The sequence below is a fragment of the Oryza glaberrima genome, chromosome 4 (genome assembly GCF_000147395.1).
Source record: "Oryza glaberrima chromosome 4, OglaRS2, whole genome shotgun sequence".
Classification (NCBI taxonomy): domain Eukaryota; kingdom Viridiplantae; phylum Streptophyta; class Magnoliopsida; order Poales; family Poaceae; genus Oryza; species Oryza glaberrima.
The window spans coordinates 11804071-11827596 of record NC_068329.1 but is presented as its reverse complement, the minus strand read 5'-3'; the positions used below and the strand labels follow the sequence as shown (position 1 = coordinate 11827596).

The 23526-nt window shown below is 42.6% G+C and overlaps 1 protein-coding gene across 1 annotated transcript; it reads left to right on the top strand.

Annotated features, from left to right (window-relative positions):
• The first annotated feature begins 11748 nt into the window (after nucleotides 1–11748).
• Nucleotides 11749–13193, top strand: LOC127771541 (uncharacterized). Its single transcript, XM_052297465.1, has 3 exons — nucleotides 11749–11812; nucleotides 11919–12726; nucleotides 12808–13193. Exons 1-3 carry the CDS (start codon nucleotides 11810–11812, stop codon nucleotides 12819–12821), a joined length of 825 nt encoding a protein of 274 aa, XP_052153425.1. The 5' UTR covers nucleotides 11749–11809; the 3' UTR covers nucleotides 12822–13193.
• Nucleotides 13194–23526: the final 10333 nt, after the last annotated feature.

Sequence of the window (23526 nt, the reverse complement as noted above, 5' to 3'; positions counted from 1 at the left end):
TGTTGCCAAGGTTATTAAGTCATAGTTATTTTGTAACCTTTAGTTCTCATTGTGTTCCAAATGTACGTGCATGAATTTAAGTCCCCCTTATGTTGTAATCATTAGCATGTAACATTTGGTTACGAGTTTTGAGCAATTTTCATGAGTTTTCTTAGTGCCAAAAATATTTGGAATTTTTGTTGTACTGAAATATTGGGAAAAAATATATATGTACAGTTTATTTAGAGGAAAGAAAAAAATATGAGTTTTTTTTTTGGTAAAAAGATCTTTCCATGCAGGCGACTTAAGCCAGTCGGATGGAAATATCTTTTTCGCATGTGGCCGGCTTTACGGCCCATACGGAAATATCTTTTTCGCATGCGGCTAGCTTAACGGCCCGTATGGAAAGATAATTTTCGCATGCGGCCGGCTTAAGTCGCCCGCATGGAAAGATCATTTTTCCATGCGGGCTCTTAAGCCGCCCGCATGCGATGATCTGCGCCTATATATAGGGAGCGCAGGGAGCCAAAATTTTCTAAGTCCCGGCACCCGCGAAACCCTAGCCGCCAGGCTGCCAAAATTTTCTAAGTCGCCGTCGCCGTCACCGCCGCCAAGTCATCCCCGCCACCACTGGCTCTTCCCCGAAGTCGCCCCCCTCACCGTCGCCGTCGCCGCCGCTAGGAACTCTCTACCCCCTCGCCGTCGCCGTCACCGCTGCCAAGTCGTCCCCGGCACCGCCGGCTCCTCCCCGAAGTCTCCCCACCCCTCGCCGTCGCTGTTGCCGCCGCTAGGACCTCTACCCCCTCGCCGTCGCCGTCGCCGCCGCACGGACCTCTCCCCCCTCGCCGCCACCAAGTCGTTGCTGCCGGCTGCCAAGTCGTCCCCACCACCGCCGTCTCTTTCCGAAGTCGCCCCCCTCGCCGTCGCCGTCGCCGCAACCAGCACCTCTCCCCCCTCGCGCGTCGTCGCCTCCAAGTCCTCCCCGCCACCGCCGGCAATACCTCCTCCGGTCCAAAGTCCCCCGGTAACATTTACTTTAAAAAAAAAGAAATGTGAAATGTGCAATTGTGGATTGTAGAATATTGTTTAATTGTGGATCGTAGATTGTGATATGTGCAATTGTGGATTGTTTAATTTTGAGAATGTTTAATTGTGGATTGTTAAATTGGGACTTATGTTAAATGGAGATTTATGTTTAAATTGGGACTTATGTTAAATTGGGACCTATGTTAAATTGTGACTTATGTTTAAATTGGGACTTATGTGAAATTAAGTTAAATTGGGACTTATGTGAAATTAAGTTAAATTGGGACCTATGTTAAATTGAGATTTATGTATAATTGGGACTTATGTTAAATTGAGATTTATGTATAATTGGGACTTATGTTAAATTGAGATTTATGTATAATTGGGACTTATGTTAAGTTGAGATTTATGTATAATTGGGACTTATGTCAAATTGAGACTTATGTGAAATTAAGTTAAATTGGGACTTACGTAAAATTGGGACTTATGTCAAATTTTTTTACGTCAAGTTGGAAGATGTCTAATGATAAGGTTCCATCGAACACACCAATAGCGCCTCAAGAAGGTAACGCTCCTCAAAAATCTCGAAGCAACAAGCAGCCATACGCTTCTAGTGAAGAAACGTGGCGCACACCAAGTGACCCGTTTCCAATGGAAATAACACAAATCGCCCCTCGCGATGATGATCCGTATTACATACCTATGGAATAGGCCGTAAGTGCTGAAAATCGTTAGCCGTGTATTATTTCCTAACTATGATGTGACATGAACCTAAACTTGTACAGAGTTACCTATTCTGTGCAGATGGTAGTCCGACGCCGCTCGAAACATAAAGCCGGGAGGAACAGGAGAGAGGAAGAAGTCGAGATGGACACCGCTACGTCTGCACCTGAACGTACGAAGACATCTACAAGTGCAGGCGGGAGTGGGAAAAAAAGACGTGGTGAGAGAAGCAAGAATAAATTACCCAAGGAAACTTACAACGTGATTGCTCTCGATTAGGATGGGAAGCCCGTCGAGCCACCGATAGTGCGGTCCAAGTTTAGCAACGCCTGTGGCACTCTAGTCAGGACGCGTTGTCCCATTAATGTCAAGTTGTGGGAAACGGTGGACGACAACATCAAGACACTTCTCTGGAATGAGTTGCAGAAGTATTTTGTGTTCCCTCCTGGATCAGAGGTAAGGGGGAGAGATTACGCACTTAAAAAGATGGGAGATCGATGGCGACAGTGGAAGTCCAATCTAAATCAGAATTATGTTCAGAAGAATCTCCCACCGTTTACGGATTATGGACATATATCGCAGGCTAACTGGGATACGTTATATCGCAGTGCTATAAACAACCTCCAGGAACCAACTTGTGCGGTTATTACGTGTGCGAGATGCTCAGAGTAAATGGGAGGTACAAAACAACCAGTAACCGAGTAAGTCATCGAACTCTTCTCTACAAAGAAACCCATCTCGCACACACTTCTCACTGAGTACCATTTTATTTTCCTTTTTGTGCGCAGATCCCCGAAATCCCATATATTGCACAACGATTCAACGACACTACTATCTTGAACGTGGCCGCTGACCTCTGCCGATTCATCCGTCGCGATGTCTGCAACACAAGAGGTCTCTTCTACGACAACCAGAGTGAACTTGCAATGGACGGCAAATTTAAACCTCTCAGAGAGTGGGAGAAAGAACATATGCAATGACATGTACACTACTTATACATATGATGAAAAAATTGTGGCACTTGTATTATATATTTCGTATGTAAATTACGATTGAATTAATTAATGGTTATGTATTACATGTTTCTTACTGCGGCACTTGTCTTATCTCATATGCTTACTATTCCGAAATACGATAATAAACCCCTCAATAATTTAATATTAATTACAAGACACTTCTCACCAAAAGGCTAGAATAAATATTATTTGAGCTATTCAGAAATTAAATTTCGCATGCGGTCTACTTAAGACGCCCGCATGCGAAAATAGATCTTCGCATGCGGTCTTGTTAGGTCGACCGCATGGGAAAATATATCTTCGCATGCGGCTTCTTAGATGGACCACATGCGAAGATCTATTTTCGCATGCGGCCGTCTTAAGTAACCGCATGCGAAGATGGATCTTCACATGCGGCTGGGACGGCTGCATGCGCAAATGGTGATCTTTGCAGACCATTTCGCGCATGCGGGCCGGCCAACCGCATGTGAAGATCGATTCCGCCCGTATGCAAAAACGCTTTCTGTAGTAGTGCTGTGTGAGAGAGACTGCATGGAGTTCCTCTATGACCACAGCATCGGCCACCCCTTGCAATGAGATCTAATTGCCTTGGTACTGAAATTTTAAATTCTTACGGGCCCAATTACAAGTCATATCACCCCATTGTTCCAACCAATCCATCCCTAAAATAGCATCATGACCATCCAATTCAATCACTCTCATGTCATATACAAAAGAATGCCCCTGAACCCACCAAGTAAAATTGGGTAACATAGAAGGAGAGATAGATTGCAAGGGTAAGCCTAACTGCTGAGCAAAGTGAAAATCCAAGAAACTATGAGAACTACCCGAATCCACTAACATTAATAACACCTTGTTATGCACAAGAGCTCTCAATCGAATAGCTCAAGGATGATGAGCTCCTGACAAAACATTTGGTGAAACATGACAGTCCTCCTCTTGATCAGATTCTTCCTCAGCAATCACTGCATTCAGCAAGGCATCTGGGATGATTTCAGTAATATGCATTGTTTTGATTTGGCCTAGCACAGCACACATATGCTCAGGTGAGTACTTGTCACCACACTTGAAGAATAACCCATTAGCTTTACGAAAATCACGCAATTGGCGAGCCTTCCAAAGTTCAGGCTTCAGTCCCAAAGTTTTAGCCCCAACCGGCCCTTCCACCTTTGGCACAAATTTCTTAGCTTGTAATCGCTTCACATAGAGAGAAGATTCTAGCAACAATCCTTCTTTAGTCAGAGCCACTGCAGTAGCCTGTTTAACAGTTTCCGAAAGCTGCAGCAGAAAAGCATTACGGATTTCCACTTTAAGCCCCAAAATATAAAACGAGATACCAACATCATTCCTCCCACTGAAGGATCAAACAATCGGACTTGATAAACAAGAGAATCAAATTGTTGCTTATATTCTGCCACTGTGCTAGTTTGAGTCAACAACTACAGAGCCAAAGTTCTCTCACGGTGTGTGTTGCCCTCAAACTCATGAATGACTGCATAACGAAAATGGAGCCCAATCACAGACATCCTCCACCAGCTTAATCGACTGATACCATTGCGCGACATTGCCATGCATATGCAAAACCGCTGTAGATACCCAGAAAGTAGAGGAATTTGGTACATCTCAAAATAAGTCTCACACATATCAATCCAAATATGCACATCCGGCCCCTCAAAATGCGGAAAATCCATTTTCGGCAAGTACGACTTAGCCCGCTCCCCATCCTGAACCTGATGGACATCATCTTCAACCCCATAGTGTGTGCGGAATCCATACCGAGGAGGTGGTGGTGGTGGGGGTGGCACTGGGGGTGGTGCGCCAGCGCCGGAACGCGAGACCCCAGAATACTCACTTGTTCGATGGAGCCCAAGGATGCCGACGGCGAGGACAACTGCTTCTGGGGGCGCACCACTTGCAACAGCTCCTACTGTAACTTCCCCACCGAATCCATGGCGAACGACCTTAGTGACCACCTGATCTACGTGACCATCTTGCTTCTCCAACCGCGAATCCAGTGTCTCCAGCCGAGAGGTAAGTGCATCCAGATGCTCCAGGATCTTCATCTCCATGGTCTCCAATGACTGACGGAAAGGAGCACTGAGTTTGATCGGCGCCGTGATGCTCCTCTCCTCCAAATCTAGCTGAACCAGAACTGAACTTATAGCGGCTGCACCCAAGGGTAGCCGCCCACCGAAGCATAGGGATATTACCAACCGGATCGAGAGAATACGAGAACGAAGCAAACACAGGTAGCCTGGATCTGATACCAATGTAACGGGTCACCGCCGCCTTCACCTCCGATTCACCAGATTCAATCCAGATTTGAGAGATGGGGAAGAGAAGTGAGGAAGAAGACAACACGAGGAAGAAGAGGTAGAAGAAGCAGAACAGAGTGGTTGGGGAGAAGACGTGTTTTGATTCCCTTCATTGGGTAATTTGGAACCATGCTATTATAATTTTGTAAACTTTGAGATATGCCATCGGTATCGCAATGATATGTAAGACCCACATGAGTCAATAATATGTGGGTCAGGATGGCATATCTCAAATTTTATAAAATTATAATGGCATGGTTCCAATTTTCCCTTCATTCATTGGATACCGTTTTACATTGGATACCGTTTTACAGTTCTCCTTCCCTCTTATATAGTATTTCTTAGATGGGCTCGCAGGCCCAAATACAGCGACACAGCTGTAGCTCGTCACACAGGCGTGACACTGAAGCTCCCGTAACGATAACCTAATTAACGACGTCAATGACTCCCTCCGTCGGCGGCACAGCCGCCAGACCAACCGCATCTTTATTGCGAGGTGACGCTCCGTGGCTCCGTCATAGATGGGATGGATGGCTATCAATCCTCTTCTTCCACAAATTAAGCCACTCCCTCCTTCTCCTCCTCCTCCTCCTCCTCCTCCTCTCTCTCTCTCTCTCGATCCATCTTGATACTCTATCCGATCCATGCCGAGTTCTTTCACCGGCCGGAGTTCTGTCGGTCCGGCCGGCCGTGCACGGCGGCGGGCGACGTGCTCCTGTGCATCCCGGACGAATTCTCTGGTCGTGGGGCCAGCCGGCGTGTCCCGGATGTGGTGCCTGTGCGTCCCGGCGAGACGATGCTCAATGGATATATCATGTTCAAACGCCTTCCCTAGCAGGCCAGGGATCTGCGTGTGTCATGTCCATCCATGGTTCAGATTTTCTCTCTCTCTCTCAAGGGTAACAAGGTAGGCTAATTGATGAAGTTTGTTTGTCTGTTATCATATATATGGAAGTTAATCTCTAGCTAATGGATTTTTATTACCATGCACACACGATGCCTGCATATGCTTCACGAGGACGGCCACTTCCCATCTTTTAGTTTAAGTAGCCCTAGTTATTTAAGTAGATCTATAATCTGAGCACATTTTCGTTACTAGTTCTGCCAGCACATCCCGGAAACGCCCTTCCAGTGAATGAAGAAATATGAGGAGAATATGGGATATGCTGTCATCATGGATCTCGCACGACCAAATCAAATCAGCAATATGGAATACAAACTACGACGGTAGTCGGTACATGATCGATGTACGGCCCTGGCCATCAGCTAGGGGCTTAAAAAAGGATCCCTCATCTTTATCCTACTAATTGTATGGGAGATTTGGAAGGAAACTGTTCCAATCACAAAGAACTTTCAGCCATAGTAGGCCTGTGACGAAAATCAAAGAGGAGACCAAAACCTAAGCCTACCAGGAACAGAACGACTCTCAAAACTTGTCCTTAGTTTTTTTTTCTTTATACAGTTCTTTATATTTTTACCGCTATATATTTAGTGAAATTGGCAACTTTGAAATGCGGTTGGTTTGAAAAGAAGTCATTACATTTCAGCAAATTAACATTTCAAAGTTAATTTGACCATGTCTGCGAGCTACGGATGCCAGTAGCTAGCGCCCACATCATTTCCTAAAGTGACTCCTTCCTTTTGGCATTCTCCTGCTTGTTGCTGTTCATTTCCTAAAGATTTGGTGTTCTTCCTTTTGTTTTCGGGCTGAGAGTCCCTAGAGACTCCTTCTGCTTGTGGCCCGCATGTCAAGTGACCCATGTTTTTTCTGCTCCTTCTTATATGCAATTGGCAGAGCTCCTGCAGTCTTCCCCTCGAAAAACGCCCACATTGTGGTGATACTGTTGTTCCTTCTTCTGCTAATTAATTCCGTAGCTGTTAATTTGTGCGTGCTGTCACTCATGGAGTGGAGAGACATGTACTCCCTCTCTTAAAATAAACCAATCTTATATAGGATTTATATAGGATGTGACACAGTCTATACTAGATTAGTTTATTTTGAGACGGAAGAAATATGTGCTCATCATCTCGAATGGTTTTATTTTTTCCAGATTTGGCTAAGAGAACACCAAAGAAAGGACGCCTTTGCTACTGTACATCGAGGCTAAACAAGTGCAGCTTGTGTATGTCCATCTATCTCGTGAGACATTTGTTCTGTGCTACTGATTCTGAAAGAAGAGTTTTCCCTGCTACTCTGCTGTGAGCAGATATACCAATTAAGTTGAGAATATATGCTAAAGGATTTGCTGGCAAAAATCCGTGCAAACATGAGGGGCGCATCAATTTGCATTTTAAAACTGAGGAAACAAGCAACTTTGGATCACTCATGTGCCAAAAAGAGATCGTCTGTGTATGTATTGGACGATATTCTATGACTTCAAAAGAGTCTTAGGCGAGCAAGGTTCTCAACTCGCAGCTTAATGGGAAGTCCTACTCAAGGTTAGGAACGTTGTACTACTAATTTCTGTGTGTTTATGCTAGTACATCTATCTATCTTTCTATAGGCACCACGTTTGCTTTACATACTATAAATTCTCATATTAACTAGCCTATTGAGTCACAAGTTCGTGTGACTATAACCTCTTGATCTATTACACGTGTTTACAATAAATATATATTTGTTGATTTATGATTAAGAATATTATAGTAACAAAAATAATGTCATATATTACTGTGACCATTACCTCCCCCAATAATGTAAATAATTTCTAGATGCATCATCTGTAGTAATAATGTAAATAGCGATATATGTTACATGTTACAATGCTATCTTGACCGATTAAGAAGTATGCATATACTTTTTTATTACAAATCTTATAATCATATGTTAAATCAACTTTACAAAATTTGATGATGTGGCTCGTCCTAGTGGCATCTTGTGGCATCTTGGGATTCCCTTTTCACTATTGTAGATTAGAGAAAGAAAATAAAAAGATATTTTATTAAAAAAAATTATATAAAAAGAAATAAAAGCTGAGTAGTATCATCTAAGAGCCTATTTGGCAGGACTTCAACTTTAAATTTAACTTGAAAAGCTATGTATAGAGTGAAGTTATAAATCGGCGTAAACACAACTGCACCTCGCTAGTTCATTTTGTGAGAGCACTTCACCCCGTTTCAATTCATTTTTAGGTGAAGTCGAAATTGTTTGGCTAGACTTCCTCTATAGTAAAGATGGAGTTGAACCTCGAGCTCTCTTAAACAACCTCTAATTCTACTTTTAAAATGTTAGACAGATTACAACTCTATATACATAAAGACAGAATAATAGAAGATACGAGTTTTGTATTAAATCTAATTTTAATGTCAATTTCATATGGAAATCATAATTGTATCATGGAATAGAAGATAAGATTTGTGTATCAAATCCAATTATATCTTCTTTTTATTACCTTACCTCGACTAGTTGGTGTTTTTGCCGCGGAAAGAAATAAGAAAAAGATTATTCCGTTTTGGGTACTATACTTACATCAAAAAAGTGCACTCACTTCTTCTTGAAAGAACTGCTAGGCAGGCGGACCATCCAGGTCAAAAGAACTGTACTGGGCAGGTCACTGAGTTAAGCAGAACCAAAATATAATCAACACTTGGGCTTCTTTGAGTTTATTGATGGGCCTCCATGAGCTGCTGGAAGAAAGGGAATTTCCGGCCCAAATCAGCCTAAGCCTCGGAAATTCCCGTCTCTCTCGTCCCCATCCCTGTGGTGGGCTGTGGCGTCTCCTCGCCGCGTCGCAATCCCACGAGAAAACCCTAGGCGGTGGCCGGCGCGGCGGGGGGACGGCGAGGGAACGGCGGCGGAACTGCGAGGGCACGTCGAGGCCGGCGACCGGAGCCCCCGTATCTACCCCGCCACCGCCAACTCCTCCTCGTGTCCTGCGCTCTTGCGAAAGAACATCTACGGCAGCGACCGGAGCCCCCGTATCTACCCCGCCACCGCCGGCTCGTCAGGCAATTCGACGCCGGGGACCGGAGCCCCCGTATCTACCCCGCCACCGCCGGCTCCTCAGGCAATTCGAAGCCGGCGACCGGAGCCCCCGTATCTACCCCGCCACCACCGGCTCCTCGTCCAGCGGCTGATCAGTACTCGCAGCCAATTGCCTCTCCCAAATCCATCAGGTATATAATTTTGTGCACATCTCTGTGTTTTCTCAAGTGCTTGATTAGGTGCTTGCTCTACCTTTATAGAACAAAAATATGAGTAAATACCACAATTGACAATGTGGTAGCTCTTAAGTGCCCATCTGAATTGATGAACATCTCGAAAACACATTTTCTCACACAATGCATCAGAAGAAAGAAATATGATCTCATCATACCAAATTCTTTGTGTTGAATGTTTTTTTGGCCCTACTCTTGCTTTTATTCAGTGCTCGACAAGGTGTTGCCTCATGCCCATCATCATCACTGGAACACAAGTCCACATTATCACCCTCACCGTCTTCCTTGCCCTTGTAGATATTGGTGCTATAGGCTGGCTACATTTTGCTCTGGATGAATTGACAACAACTAGAGGGCTTGGTTCAGGGGCGGACCCAGGGTAGATTCCAGGTATGCACCGGCATATCCAGAAACCTTAAAAACTCATTAGGATCAGCTCTGCATCAGGTTGAATAGAAGAAAGAAGATGTTCATGCAGTAGCTCTAGCTCTCTGTAAAGCAGCAGGCTGCCAGACTCGCTTGGAACAGCGGTAGGTGCGTCATAGTCCACATATCGAGTCCATATTCCCAATGGCCTTCTCTTGATCTTCTCGTGATACACGACCAATGAAACGTGCGTAGCACTACCCAGCACATACAGCCACACACTAGCTAGCTTACTTTTGAGTACTACTCCATACAGTATGACTTGACTTTACAGAAATCAACATTGCTAATATCATCCCTGATTTTAAATATGTTACTGTGCGATTGGACTTTAGATTCAACAGATATAGTGACATTGGCAGTGTTAAAATTCAACTGAAAGACATCCCTGATTTTAAATATGTTACTGTGCGATTGGACTTTAGATTCAACAGATATAGTGACATTGGCAGTGTTAAAAATCAACTGAAAGAGCTATTGGCAAAAGAAACCGACTTAATTACTTAAATGCATTTTTCTATTTTCTTCACAACATATCTAGGGATGATGGTTTTATTATTTATTAAGCACAAGTTTGAATGTATAGTAAGATATTAGGGTCATATTAATGTAAGTTCTACTGTATCGGTCCTACCTTAGATTTTCGGTTCCATTTTGTATCCTGCAAGGAGATGTGTGTGTGTGTGTGTGCGCATACCCAGGGTGAATTTTCTGGTCCGCCACTGGCTTGGTTGACCCTCATGTTAAGCAACTTCCTTGCTATTCCTTCTAGCTATTGGTGCAGATCCTGTGTCTAGTAGGTTAATAGCCAATGGAAATATGTCCTCCACAAAAGTATCTCTATCGCAATGCTCATCTGGATCTTCTTTTTCCCTCTTAATCTCCTCCTTTAACTTCTCCTCCAAATCATTATTGTACAGTTGTAGAAAATCTTCATCAACTGATGATGGATCTGAGCTAACTAACATGGCATCATTTTCCAAAACACACAAGTTGTCCACCTCGGCAATTGCATCACCCAAGCCTGTAACCAATTCAGTCTTTGGACCTGCAGAGTGCTTGACTGAGATACACCTTATCTCTGCATGATGTACAAGTTTGCAACTTTTTCACTCTCAAATTGCTTACACATTTCATCCACTTGCCAATCTCTTTCTATAGCAACATGCTAACTACACCTGTCCCATCTTTTTTGCTGTAGTAGATAAAATCACATTCTGAGTAGCCAATGTCCACGATCAGTCCAACCAAACTGAAGTAGCAAATGATATCTCTATCCATTTTTTCTTGCACATGCATCAGGCCATTAACAGCACCATCACAGAACAAATTCAAGGTCTAAACATCATCCTCCATCCTATCAGATCAAGAAAATCACCACCAATGACTAAAGCCGCAATTTAGTAACAAAAAATCTGCTGCAATACTGTCCTATCCAACTAAGATTATCATAGGTTCAGCAACTAGACGGGAAATTTCGAACCCATCATCATCCATATTGACAATTAGGGTCGTTTAGAAAGCCAAATCTGCAGTAAGTGGGGAAAAGGCATTCCTACCTGCTGCAAAGTTCAGAACCAGGCTACTCTGCTCTCTCCACAGGTCTCCTTTATCCTTCGTTGGGCATAGATCACGTCACATATTATGTTGTTGGCTAGGGCAGAGAAGTGGCGGGAGATGGCCCAGGTTGGCACCAATACTTTGCGCCTAACAATGATGCAGAGAGAGCTCCAACTTTATCGCCATCACGGAAACAAGGGACAAAATTGCAAAAACGGTGAACGGGAGCAGAAATCGCAAAAATGATGATCAAGCTGAGAAGTGATTTTTGAACATTGTGCTTATGCGGAAGATGTGTAGTATAGTTTTAGTTGAAGAAAATTCGCTTTAGCCTTTTTTTATGGATTGTTTAATCTTAAACATCATTGCCCAAATCTAATTTTCTCAACTGGTATAAATCCATTGTATCTTGTTTCTCTTGTTCTGATTATTTTTGCCCCCTATTAAAAATTTGTTGGTTATTCCTGAGAATGGGATAGCATTGTAGCTGAGGATTATTTGTTTATGACAATGTATAAACTAAAACACTGCTTTTTCAGTTTTTTGCAATGTCTTCCTCATGAGCATTTCATACTTTGGAACTCACTTAATTTTGAATGGATACACATGGTAAATGTCATTGCCTCTTTTAGAATTCTATAAAGGTTTCTTAATTTTAGACTAAATCACTTTATTGACTTGAAAAGTAATTGTAATTTTGTTTGTTTTGAAATAGATGGCTCCTCCAAATGCTTTCTGCAACGAACTAGAGCAATGGGTATATAATGAGTTCATTGGGTCTGTAGTAATTATCGAGTTTAATCCTAAGAATTCTGCTGCTTTGAAAGAGTTATGGGACTCAATTCGACCAATTCCTGATGAGGATGAAGAAGGACACCGTGAAAGGGACAAGTTGAGTAAGGAAACTCATTCTTCGACTGGATTCATTGTGAAAGAGAGTGGAAGATATATTTCAGTGTTAACGTGTGCTCACGTGCTGGGACCTGCTTTCAAAAAGGAGAAGCCAATTACAAGTTCAAAAGTGAAAGAATACTTTGTGTCAAGGATATTATGTGATCATCGTGAGAGAAGGTACAGAAATGGTACAGAGACAAACAGAGAATACATTGAAGCAAATGTGACTGAAATTAGTTGCGAGAATGATTTAATGCTTTTAACTATATCCAAGACAATATTTGCGAACTATTGCAATCATGCTCATCGTGTAATTCCCATGGCTGAAAGTTATCCTAAGGCACTACAGAAGGTTGTACTCCTATCCTGGCCAGGTTATCGGCATCGGACGGCAGTAACTGGAGAGACGTCACATCCTGGAAGACTTATCAGTACGGTGTCTATTGGAAATCCTTATGGTTTTAAGATGCGACTCGCTGAGGTGAATATAACATCAGAAGATGGTTCTTCCGGAGGACCTTTGATAAATGGGGCCGGTGAATTTGTTGCAGTTCTACATGGAGGTTATGGCAGTGGATTTTCATTTTTCATATGTCTAAGTGATGTTAGGAAGACCCTGACTACTTGGGGTAAGTACAAATAATGTTTTTCTATTCACATTAGCACTTTATTGTGTTTTCGATAACTTAAAAATTGATCTATATTTGCAGGAGTGGTCCATTGATCCTTTGAATCCACTACCACAGCTGAACACTATGCATATATCCTCTTGGGATTGGCTGATGATTGGGTAGTCAAGGCCTGTGTGCTAATTGAGAACTTATATCTATTCATATCTTCTTTTTAGCTGTCTTGGTCATGTCTCCTTTTGGGATTGGCTGGTGATTGGGTAGCCAAGGTCATGTCTCCTTTTTGGATTGGCTGGTGATTAAACGGGTAGTCAAGGCATGTGTTCTAATTGAGAACTTGTATCTATTCATATCTTCTTTTAGCTGTTTTGATCACGATCTTGAGTTGGTATCATCCACCCAGGATTAAGATTTTGCCATCATTCATCCAGCACAAGATATAGATGATTGACAGGTACAGTCCGGAATCCATTGTTTTGATTGTACTCAATCTTCACCAATTGCAAGGAATACACTTTGCTGTTTCTGGTCGCGGCTCTTTTTTTCTTTTCAATTCTTTGAGAATATTTTAGCTTTGTCAGGCAAGATTTCTTTGTGACCGCCCAAAAAACCTTGCCCGCCGGGGAGAGCCAGATCGGCTCAACATGCGAGGGCAAGCTGAGCTGCAGCGGATGATTTGACTCTATTCCACTGTATAACTTCTCTTGTTCAGTTTCAATCTGTACTTTGCTTGAGTTTCAGTATTCTTTCTCAATACCTAAAATAATGTCTAAAGTAAGCTCATAATATTCTACTTGAAGCACCGCTAACTTCTCTCACACATAGGCATAGGGATGCAAGTGGGTAGTTCCGCTAACTGCAAATAAACAGAAGTGGGATAAGCGGGAAAAAAAAGCCGCTTGCATCCCTACTCACACAGTCGATTAATTTTTATTTTTCGTGGAGGTTGACTGATTCTTTTGTGCAAAATCCAACCCCAGAGTTGTCGTGAATACACACGATAGTTGTTCTGTTTCCTCTGAGTTCATACTACCTTCTACTCTCTCCGGGCTGATAATTCTTATCGTTTTAGATAAGAGTGATGTTAAACTTTAGAATCTTTGATTATAAATTATTTTTTAAATATTTGTCTTTCAAATATGGTGATTACATGTATAGATTAGTCTTAAAAAGTACTTTAATAAAAACATATATTTGTTAACACTTTTATACATATTATAATAGAAAATAATGGTCAAAGTTGTTTTTTTTTTGGAGACCGTGTCCTTATCCAAAACAACAAGTACTTTCAAATATGGTGATTACATGTATAGATTAGTCTTAAAAAGTACTTTAATAAAAACATATATTTGTTAACACTTTTATACATATTATAATAGAAAATAATGGTCAAAGTTGTTTTTTTTTGGAGATCGTGCTCTTATCCAAAACAACAAGTACTATCAACAATATCAACAAGGAGGGAGCACTTAAATTGTCTATCAACAATATCAACAAGGAGGGAGCACTTAAATTGTCTAATGTAGTTGATTTTTCGCAAAACATTTGAAATTTTTTTATTCAAAAAAAGGGTATAAATATGTAAATATAGGATAGCTCTATTCTACATCCCCTAAAATAACTATTCTACACCCCCCTTTCCACCTCCCAGGCCCAGCCCATCCCTCCACCCCGCCCCTCCAGGAGGGGGCGCGCCCTCCTCCCCCTCCCGAGTCCCGATCTCTCTCTCCTCCTCCCCCTCCCTCCCACGATTCAACCCCTTCCCCACCCGATCGGAAGGGATCCTCCCCTCGCGATCGCTCCTCCTCCCCCTCCCGATCTCTTTTTCTTTTTTTTTCTCTCCCTTTCATCTCTCATTTTTCCTCCAATTATTTTCTCTTTTTTTTAAAAAAATTAAAAATAAATTGGTGAAATCAAGACTTGAACCAATGATCTCATAGTTCATAGCAAGCTCTCATAAACAATTCACCATATAATGTAATGTGAATAGAAAACATTGTTCGCATGCTTTGTATGTATGTTCAAATTGTGTGAGAACCAATTATGTTAATGTAATAATCATATTTTGTTACTATGATTCAGCAGTAACATTATCACAGAAGGCAGGGCCGGCCCTGACTTTTTGGTGGCCCAGTGCGGAAAAAAAATTGAAGGCCCCCATTCACCATAAAAATACAAGATAATATTTAAAAACTCATTGTCATTAACGAGTTTCACACTAATAAGTTTAAAATACCAAAAGGAAATATCTCTAGATCATTTAAAACAATTTCTTCTACCAGTTCTAGATGCAAAATCAGTGATGATAGCGTCAATAACAATCTCATCTAGCGTATCTTCTCAATGCACAAAGTAGTCTATCAGGCTTGGTACCATAGTATACATGTTTTGGAGGCCCAGTGCGGTTGCACTGCCCGCACTGCCCCAGGGCCGGCCCTGACAGAAGGGTAGTAACATGATCCATTACTGCAAAATTTATAGGTTGTTACTACACTGTTGGTAGTAACAACATGGTGAAATTTACAGTAACAGAGAACATGCATAGTAACAGTAACACTGTGGTAGTAATGTTTTCGTATAGCTAAAGTATTTTAAATCTCAATCTTTAGATAGCAGTAATGTACACGTCATGTCTTATTTTTTTAACCCGTTTGCATCATGACATTCATAAAAAATGTGCTTAACGAAACTAGAACCATCATAACTATTTTTAGCGTAGTTACTGCTGAAAGCAGTCGTGTTACTACACATCGGCCGTCGCGTTACTACGTTGTTCCAGTGAGACGAGGACTAAAATGAGGGAAATCTCAATCTTTAGAGAGTAATATCTCTCACATCATATCTTGTTTTTCTAATCCGTTTGCACCATGACGTTCATAAAAAAATGCTTAACGAAACTAGATCCATTATGACTACTTTTTGACAGTACTTTTTGACGTTGTTACTGCAAGAATGTTGTCTCGTTACTGCACGATGACCATCTTGTTACTGCACGATTCTGCAAGACGAGAACAACAAAGTGGTGAGCGGGGGAGAGAGTGGTGGGCGGGTTTGACCGGCGGGAGGGCACTTTGACCGAGGTGGGAAGAGGGTTTTGGGCCCTAGGGAGGGTGGGGGGGGGCTTTGACCCATGGGAGAGGGGTGGGGGTGTAGAATAATTATTCTAAGGGAGGGGTGTAGAATATATTTGCTGAATATATAAGTCACAATAAAATATTTTTTAATAAGACGAATGGTCAAAAATCATGTCATAACGGAAGGAATATTTCAAAAGTGAATTGAAATCTCAATTCTAATCCTTTAAATAAATAATGGTATTCTCAAACAAGAAATTCCAAACCAACGTATCAAAGGACAAAAGTTGTTATATTTATCTGCGGAACCATCCTTACCCATCTGGTCCCGCCCGACCCATTTCTCTCCCCCCTTCAGGCCCACCCATGCCCTTCTCCCTCCTTCCCGTGGCCGGCGGCGCCACCCCACCTGACTGAGCTCCGGTCGCCATCTATGCCATGAGACCGCCGGACCGAATTGCATTCCTGTCAGATCCCTGAAAACCTGAAATGGAATTAAGAGAACCTGATTTTAGTTTTGGGAATTTTGTGGTCGCCGCAAGACAATTTCCTAGGGTTCTAAGTTAACTACGCCTAAGAAGATAATAACTGAGGTTTTTCTTATCTCATTCCATCAGCATAAGCCATCTTAAATATCTTACATTCCTTGCCATGAGCTAGCAATTACAGCGGTAAAAAGCAACATCAGCGATAAGAACAGAACAAAATGACAACGTCGCGACAGCTACAGTGGCCCCTCATTCTGTCTAAGTCGTCGGATCCTTCCCTTGAACACGTGGCTTCATCTCCTCCTTCAGATTTCCTTTACTCATCGCTGAATCGTTTTATTCTTCCTTGGTTAACTTCAGTTCTCTGAAACTCTGAATCTTCTGAACATACCCTCTATTCTAAATCTTCCTCCATTTCTTCCTCCACTTCTGGCATTACCCCCTCCTCAAGTCCAACCTTGTCCTCAAGGTTGAAAATTAGGAAACATCCCTTGAAATATATGTTGCATCTTCCCAGGTTGCATCCTCCTGTGTTAAATTGCTCCACATAATCAACCATTGTGTTACAGCAGTATTATTTCTGGGAATCATCCTCCTTTGCAAGACAACAAGCGGTTCTGTTTTAATTTGACCATGCGGACCTACTGCTGGGAGGTCTGGCATAGGAACAACGTGAGTCTCCAAATGTTTCTTCAGTTGACTTGCATGAAAAACTGGATGTATATTAGCTCCTTCAGGAAGTTGAAGTCTGTAGTCCACAGCTCCAATATTCTCCATCACCTTAAATGGTCCATTTTGCCTATAAGATTGCATCTTTAGACTACTCTAGGCCCAACCACACAGCCCGCACTACTCCAGGCCCATGTCTGTGACACCCCCTCTGGAGAAATTATGTGCACCAAGTATGCCACACTGTTGAGGCCAAATGCACATTTCTTTAGTCTCACCGCCAACTGATTCTCCTTTAGAGCTTGCAAAACTAATTTAATGTGCTTTAAGTGTTCCTCTTTTGTTTTGCTATATATGAGGATATCATCAAAGAAAAGCAAAACAAATTTCCTAAGAAATGGTGCCAGGACCTTGTTCATCAATGACTGAAAAGTAGCTGGTGCATTGGTTAGACCAAATGGCATCACTTAATACTCATAATGCCCTAGGTGAGTCTTAAAAGCAGTCTTGGGAATGCCTGTTTCAGCCATCCTAATCTGGTGATATCCTGACCTGAGGTCTAGTTTAGAAAATACCTTAGCCCCATGTAATTCATCCAACAAGTCTTCTATAATGGGCATAGGGAATTTGTTCTTCATTGTTTGAGCACTCAATTGTCGATAATCCACACACATCCTCCAAAACCCATCTCTCTTTCGAACCATGATAGCTAAGGAAACATATGGACTATCAATAAGTTTAATTTCCTAGGACCGGATCAAATCTGAGATTATGTTTCCATGGCTTCTCTTTGGTAATGAGGATCTCTGTAGGGCCTTAAATTTGGTGGTTTAGATCATGCTTTCAGGTTGATCACATGGTCACATGCTCTTTTGGAAACTTGGAAACTGTGATAGAACCTCCTTAATCTCTGCTGGAATGTTGTCAGCCCCAATCTTCTCTTCTTCAAGCATAGCATTTACTTATACTCTACACCCCACAGCTCTATTCCTCAATAGTTTCTCCATTTTCTATCCATTAATCAGGAAGTGTTTCCCTGGTTTGGTGAAGTCCTGAAACTTCACTAGCCTCCCTTCTTTAGTAATGCCCAGCTCCCTCTTTTTCAGGTCTAAAGTAATTGGACTATGCCTGCATATCCAGTCTGCACCCAAGATTATATCATATCCCTTCAAAGTTATCAAGCTGAAAGCATTAGTAAAGTGCTCTCCCTGAATTTTATACTCCACTTCAGGGACTTTCAGATTTGTTTTCAATTCTCCTCCTCCTGCTACCACTACCTTCTTAGTTACTGAGGAAATTATGGGACACTTGCTTTTGACTGCAAACTCATGATTCATAAAAGTACGAGCACTCCCACTGTCTATTAACCCAACTGCTTGCTTCCTATTAATCATGATTATAACTGAAAAAGTATCAGGCCTGGTAGTGCCAAAAGCTGCACTATGTGATACACTCATCAACTCTTCCTGCATTTCATCCTGCTTAGGTGCCTCTAGTTTATCAGGAGTGAGTTCCTCTTGTTCTTCTCCTCCCTGACCATCATCCTCTTCTTCTTGAGATTGATCATTTTACATCAGTAGGGCGTTGTTAGCTTGCCTCACCTTACACTGATGTCTGAGGAACCACGACTCTTCACAAAACCAACATTTCTTGTCCTCTTTCTTCTCCCCCTTAGCTCTTTGAGGCCTACTGTTCACATTTCTTCCTTGGTTATTGTTGTTTGGGTTTTGATTCGATTCCTATTGAAATTAATTGCCATCTTCCTTGCATTAGCAGCTTTCTCATAATTCTTGGCATACCAATAGGATTCCAACAACCCCTGTAATTTTTGTCCACATACATCATGCTTAATGTCTCCTCTGTGTCCACCAATGAAACAATTATTAAGATACTGTTCTTGAACATATGGGTGGTCTCTCCTTACCAAGTCAACATATTCCTCAAACTTGTCTATATACCGCTCAACAGTACACCCATACCGCTTCACATTTAGGAACAATTTCATTGTTTCATGTTCACTAGTTGCAGAGAAACAAATATTCACGATATGACACCAGATTGGCCCATTGCTCATAGGGAGTCCCAATGATTTCATAAAACTTCCCACACTGCTTAAGCCAATCAATTGGATCTTCCCCTGTAAAAAGTGGTATTTCCAGCCGAGCCCCCTTAATCACAACTTTCAGCATAATGGTGGGTCTCCCCCTGAACTCCCATGTACCCATGTTTGTGCTGATCTATAATATGAACTCCTAAATGCCCCTGTGCTGAACTGGTGTTCCCCCCATAAGACTGAAACATAGGTGTTGGCCCTCTGAACCCAGTAAAATTTGGAGCTTGAAAAGGTGCATAAGGTAAGGATGGTGGGGGAGCAAACACTCGTGGAGGTAATAGTGGTGGAGGAGCAAATTCTCGCTGAAACATTACTGGTTCCCATAGGTGGAGGCACCCATTGGCTGAGTGATATATGCAGGGGATGCACAGTGTTTGGTTCAATGGTAAAATGAACTTCTGAGCTAGTCACGTTTACCTGTGTCGGTTGGTTGGGGCCTGCTACATCCACTCCTTTCCCCTTCATTGTTGCATCTCTCGCAGGATTCTTGTTTTCCTCAGCATTCTTCTACATAGACAACCCCAACAAGAGCCCTTCAATCTCTTTTAGCTCAGTTTTAAGACCCTTGAGTTCCGCCATGTAACGCCCCGACATTCGTTAGCTATAAACACAAGCCAACTTACACCGGGGTGTTATGCATTACCTGTGAGATAGTACCAGTCCCAGGATACACTAGTGGTACACACATAATAATTGTGGAATCAAAGTAAACTGATTTATTATATCACTGGGTAGTAGTCCTTACAAAAGTTGCCATCATAGACAGGGCCATAGATGAGCAACACAACAGCACAGAAAGCCATAAAAGCAACAACGCATAAGTGAACAGCACGAAGAAACTAAGCGACTAAACAACTAAGCACTAGGCAAAACACTTAGGCAACTAACTTATTCCACAGGCGAGGTTTGGGGCTAGGCACGAAACATCTAGAAGTCTTCATGCTCTGCTTGCTCCTAGAGGCACTCCTCAGCGGGCAGGGTCGACGTCTTCATCTTCATACCCTATAGATTTATATAGGGGTAAGGGTGAGTAATTAATGTACTTAGCAAGCCAGCTGTTCGGTTTAAACAAGAAGGCTAAGGTTTTATTTGTGAAAGCATCCTTTTGGCAAAGCGATTTATTTCACAAAACTTCTAGTGAGTCAAAGTTTTAGTTGTCGGGAGGAGGCTCACGCCTTGACCCATTCCACAAGTTGCTTTGCAACAACTTGTCACAAGATGATTAAATAATAATTAACTTGTTTCCTTTATTAGTTTCTTTTCACTTTCACAACAACTGGATTAAAGCAATATCATCCCAACAATGCTATTTCTCATAGTTCACCTAGCTATCTCAGCGCATAAACACCTTCTCGGCCCTAACAACACCTTGGTGTCTGTTGGTGGCTATTAAATGCAAATTCTATACCGCCAACATCTGCATAAAGTTCAGATAATAGAACATTCAACATAGTGATAGGTGCTTAATTTCACATATTCCACAAGTGTTGGTGTATATTTGCATGCAGGTGATAAACCCTGAGGTTGGCAGGAAATGTAGACTAAAGTGAGGAGAATTATGTATCCATACAAGCATGGGTTGTGAACTTCATCGACATATCAGAAAATCAGTCCAAAATTCCGAGAATTGGATAGAGGAGAGTCCAGGGAGTCCACAGGCCGAAGGCCAGGCCGGGAGGGCCCAGCCCAGGTTCGGCCGAACCACCTAGTTCGGCCAAACCCCACTGATCACCGTTGATCCTGGGGTTTGGCGTGGACGCTCCAGATGATCTCCTGATGGCAGTTGCGGGGCAGTTCGGACATTTCCCCTTCTCACAACCGTCATAACTGCCCTATAAAAGGAGCTTCACTCCTTCACTCTCTCACTCACTTCCAAGCTTGAGCTGAATTATAAGAGGCTCTATTGTACTATATTGTATACTAGAATAGGAAAAGAGTAGAGTAGAAGAAGTCGGAAGAATTCCGGAGTTGTCAGTAATCTTCTCTCATTTCTTTTATTCTGTTTATTACTCTGAATTCAATATAATATTCTTCCTGAGTAATTTAGATTTATCTTGTGAGTTATAAACACTAAAGTAGATATTAATTGCTTAGACGTGGTGTTTAGGTAATTGTTATCCAGTAATTGCTACGTATCCCACAATACGTTTGAGGTAGGTGTAGAGGTGGTGACAACCCTCGATATCACTTAAGTCCTCCCTGTCCAGGTATGTAGTAGAGTGACATCTGAGAACAGCGGGTTGCCAGTGCCTGAAGTATTGCATTAGGATTAAAGATAAGCTTTCCCTAGACACTGTTTCTCACTAGTAAATCCTCTCTATCCTGGCCTATTAGCTGCTTGGTGTCCTTAGGTGAACCGGAGGAGGATCTGACCACACACATTCCCTTGGATTTGATACCCTTGGAATACTCCGTAGGGGAAGTGCTACAGTGGTATATTTGTGCGCTTGCGGATTCTATATGTGATCGTAAGAAATACCAACAAGCATTTCTGGCGCTGTTGCCGGGGGACGGTTGCTGATCATTTCCGAACCTTGTTCATCCTCATATCCTTTTTACTTTGAGAAAATCCATAAAATGCCATCGACAAGCACCCTAATCCCAGAAATGCCATCGACAAAGATAACTTCCTAAAAATGCCATTGCACAAGCCACTTTCTCCTAGAAATGCCATCACACCGTAACTGCTGTTAACTCCTCTCCATTAAGTTATATGAAAAGACAATCTTACCCCAGGCAACCATTTGCTCACACATTCTGTATTGTTTGCTGAGACAACATTATTTTGCATTGATGCATATTTCTGTTAGCTTCTAAATTCATATACATCATTATTTTGTTATCAATCAAATTATTTCATAATTAAATTCACAAATAAATTTCACACATTTTACCATCCAAATTCTTTCAGAAATTTTGCTATCAATATCAGGGTTGTGATATGAGCAAAAATAGGGTAGACTGTCTGACAACAAAATGTACGATCAGTCATTTTTCAATTCCTTGGTTTACATATTTCAAGCATTGAACATGCATACTAATAATCAAGTCAATCCATCTACAAAGCCACCAACAGAATTTGATTCACATCATGCAGCACAAAGTCTTCAAATGAAATTAAACAAAAGGAAAAAAAAATCAACACCACCTACTAGGACTGCAGCCTCCTCCTCCACGGTAACCTCAGCGACTGCGGCTGCAGGCCTCTCCTCTCCCTCCTCGCCGGCGCCTACGGCCCCCGCGGCGCCGTGGACCTCGTCGACGCGCCCTGCCACGCCCCCGCCGCGGGCCTCCTCGCCGTGCCATGCCATGCCGCCGCCACAAGCCTCCTCGCCGTGCCCTGCCGTGCCGCCGCCGGCCTCCTCGCAGCGCCCTACCATGCCGCTGCCCTGGTCCTCCTCGCTGCACCCTGCCGTGCCGCCGCCCTAGGCCTCCTTGCAGCGCCCTGCCACGCCGCCGCCCTGAGCCTCCTCACTGCGCTGCCGCGCTCTGCAGTGCCACTCTTGTGGACCGTCGGCATAGCGGCACCACCGCGGTGGACTACCGCCAGGAGCGCTGGATCGGGATCGATAGGGTTAGGGTAAAATGGATCGGGATCGGCGGTCTCTTTTCTCGAGATATTTTCTTTGACAGTGTACATTCTGCACCGAGGGCAAAATGGTCATTATCAAAAAAAAATAACGGATGTAACTGTGTGGAGTTGATGGTGATGGCATTTTTGGGAGAAAGAGGCTTGTGCAATGGTATTTTTGGGAAGTTACCTTTGTTGATGGTATTTCTGGGATTAGGGTGCTTGTCGATGGTATTTTATGGATTTTCTCTTTTACTTTTTATTCTACCTTTACCCCTGCTATCCTAGAGAAGTATTCTTGTTAAACTCTTCTCGACCATGGAGCAACCTCTTTTTGAGCTGTCTACTCCTCGGGGCGAATTCTATGAGCCACCTCCTTCATCGGAGCCCATTTATACAACTGGCTATGAAATTCGTCCCGAACTAATCAGCATGGTTAGAGAAAATCCTTTTTCTGGCTTTGATCTAGAAAATCCCTACCAACATCTGTGAGACTTTGAACAAGTCTGTTCTTGCCTTAAGATTTGTGGCATGAGACAAGAAACTGTACGGTGGAAATTGTTCCCGTTCTCTCTTCAAGAGAGGGCGAAGCAATGGTACACCTCTACCGTTGGATGCGTAAACGGTAGTTGGGAAAAGCTATGAGACAGATAATGTCTTGCCTTCTTCCCAGTTACTCGTATTACTGCCCTTTGAGTAGAAATTCTCAGTTTTCAGCACATCAAAAACGAATCAATCGGTGCAGCCTAGTCCAGATTCACTAATTTAGTGCAATCCGGACCAACCCTGTCCTTACCCGAGTATGTGCTATTGCAATATTTCCATACGGGTCTGGATAAGGAGTCTGCATTCTATCTGGACATAACCGCTGGAGGATCATTCATG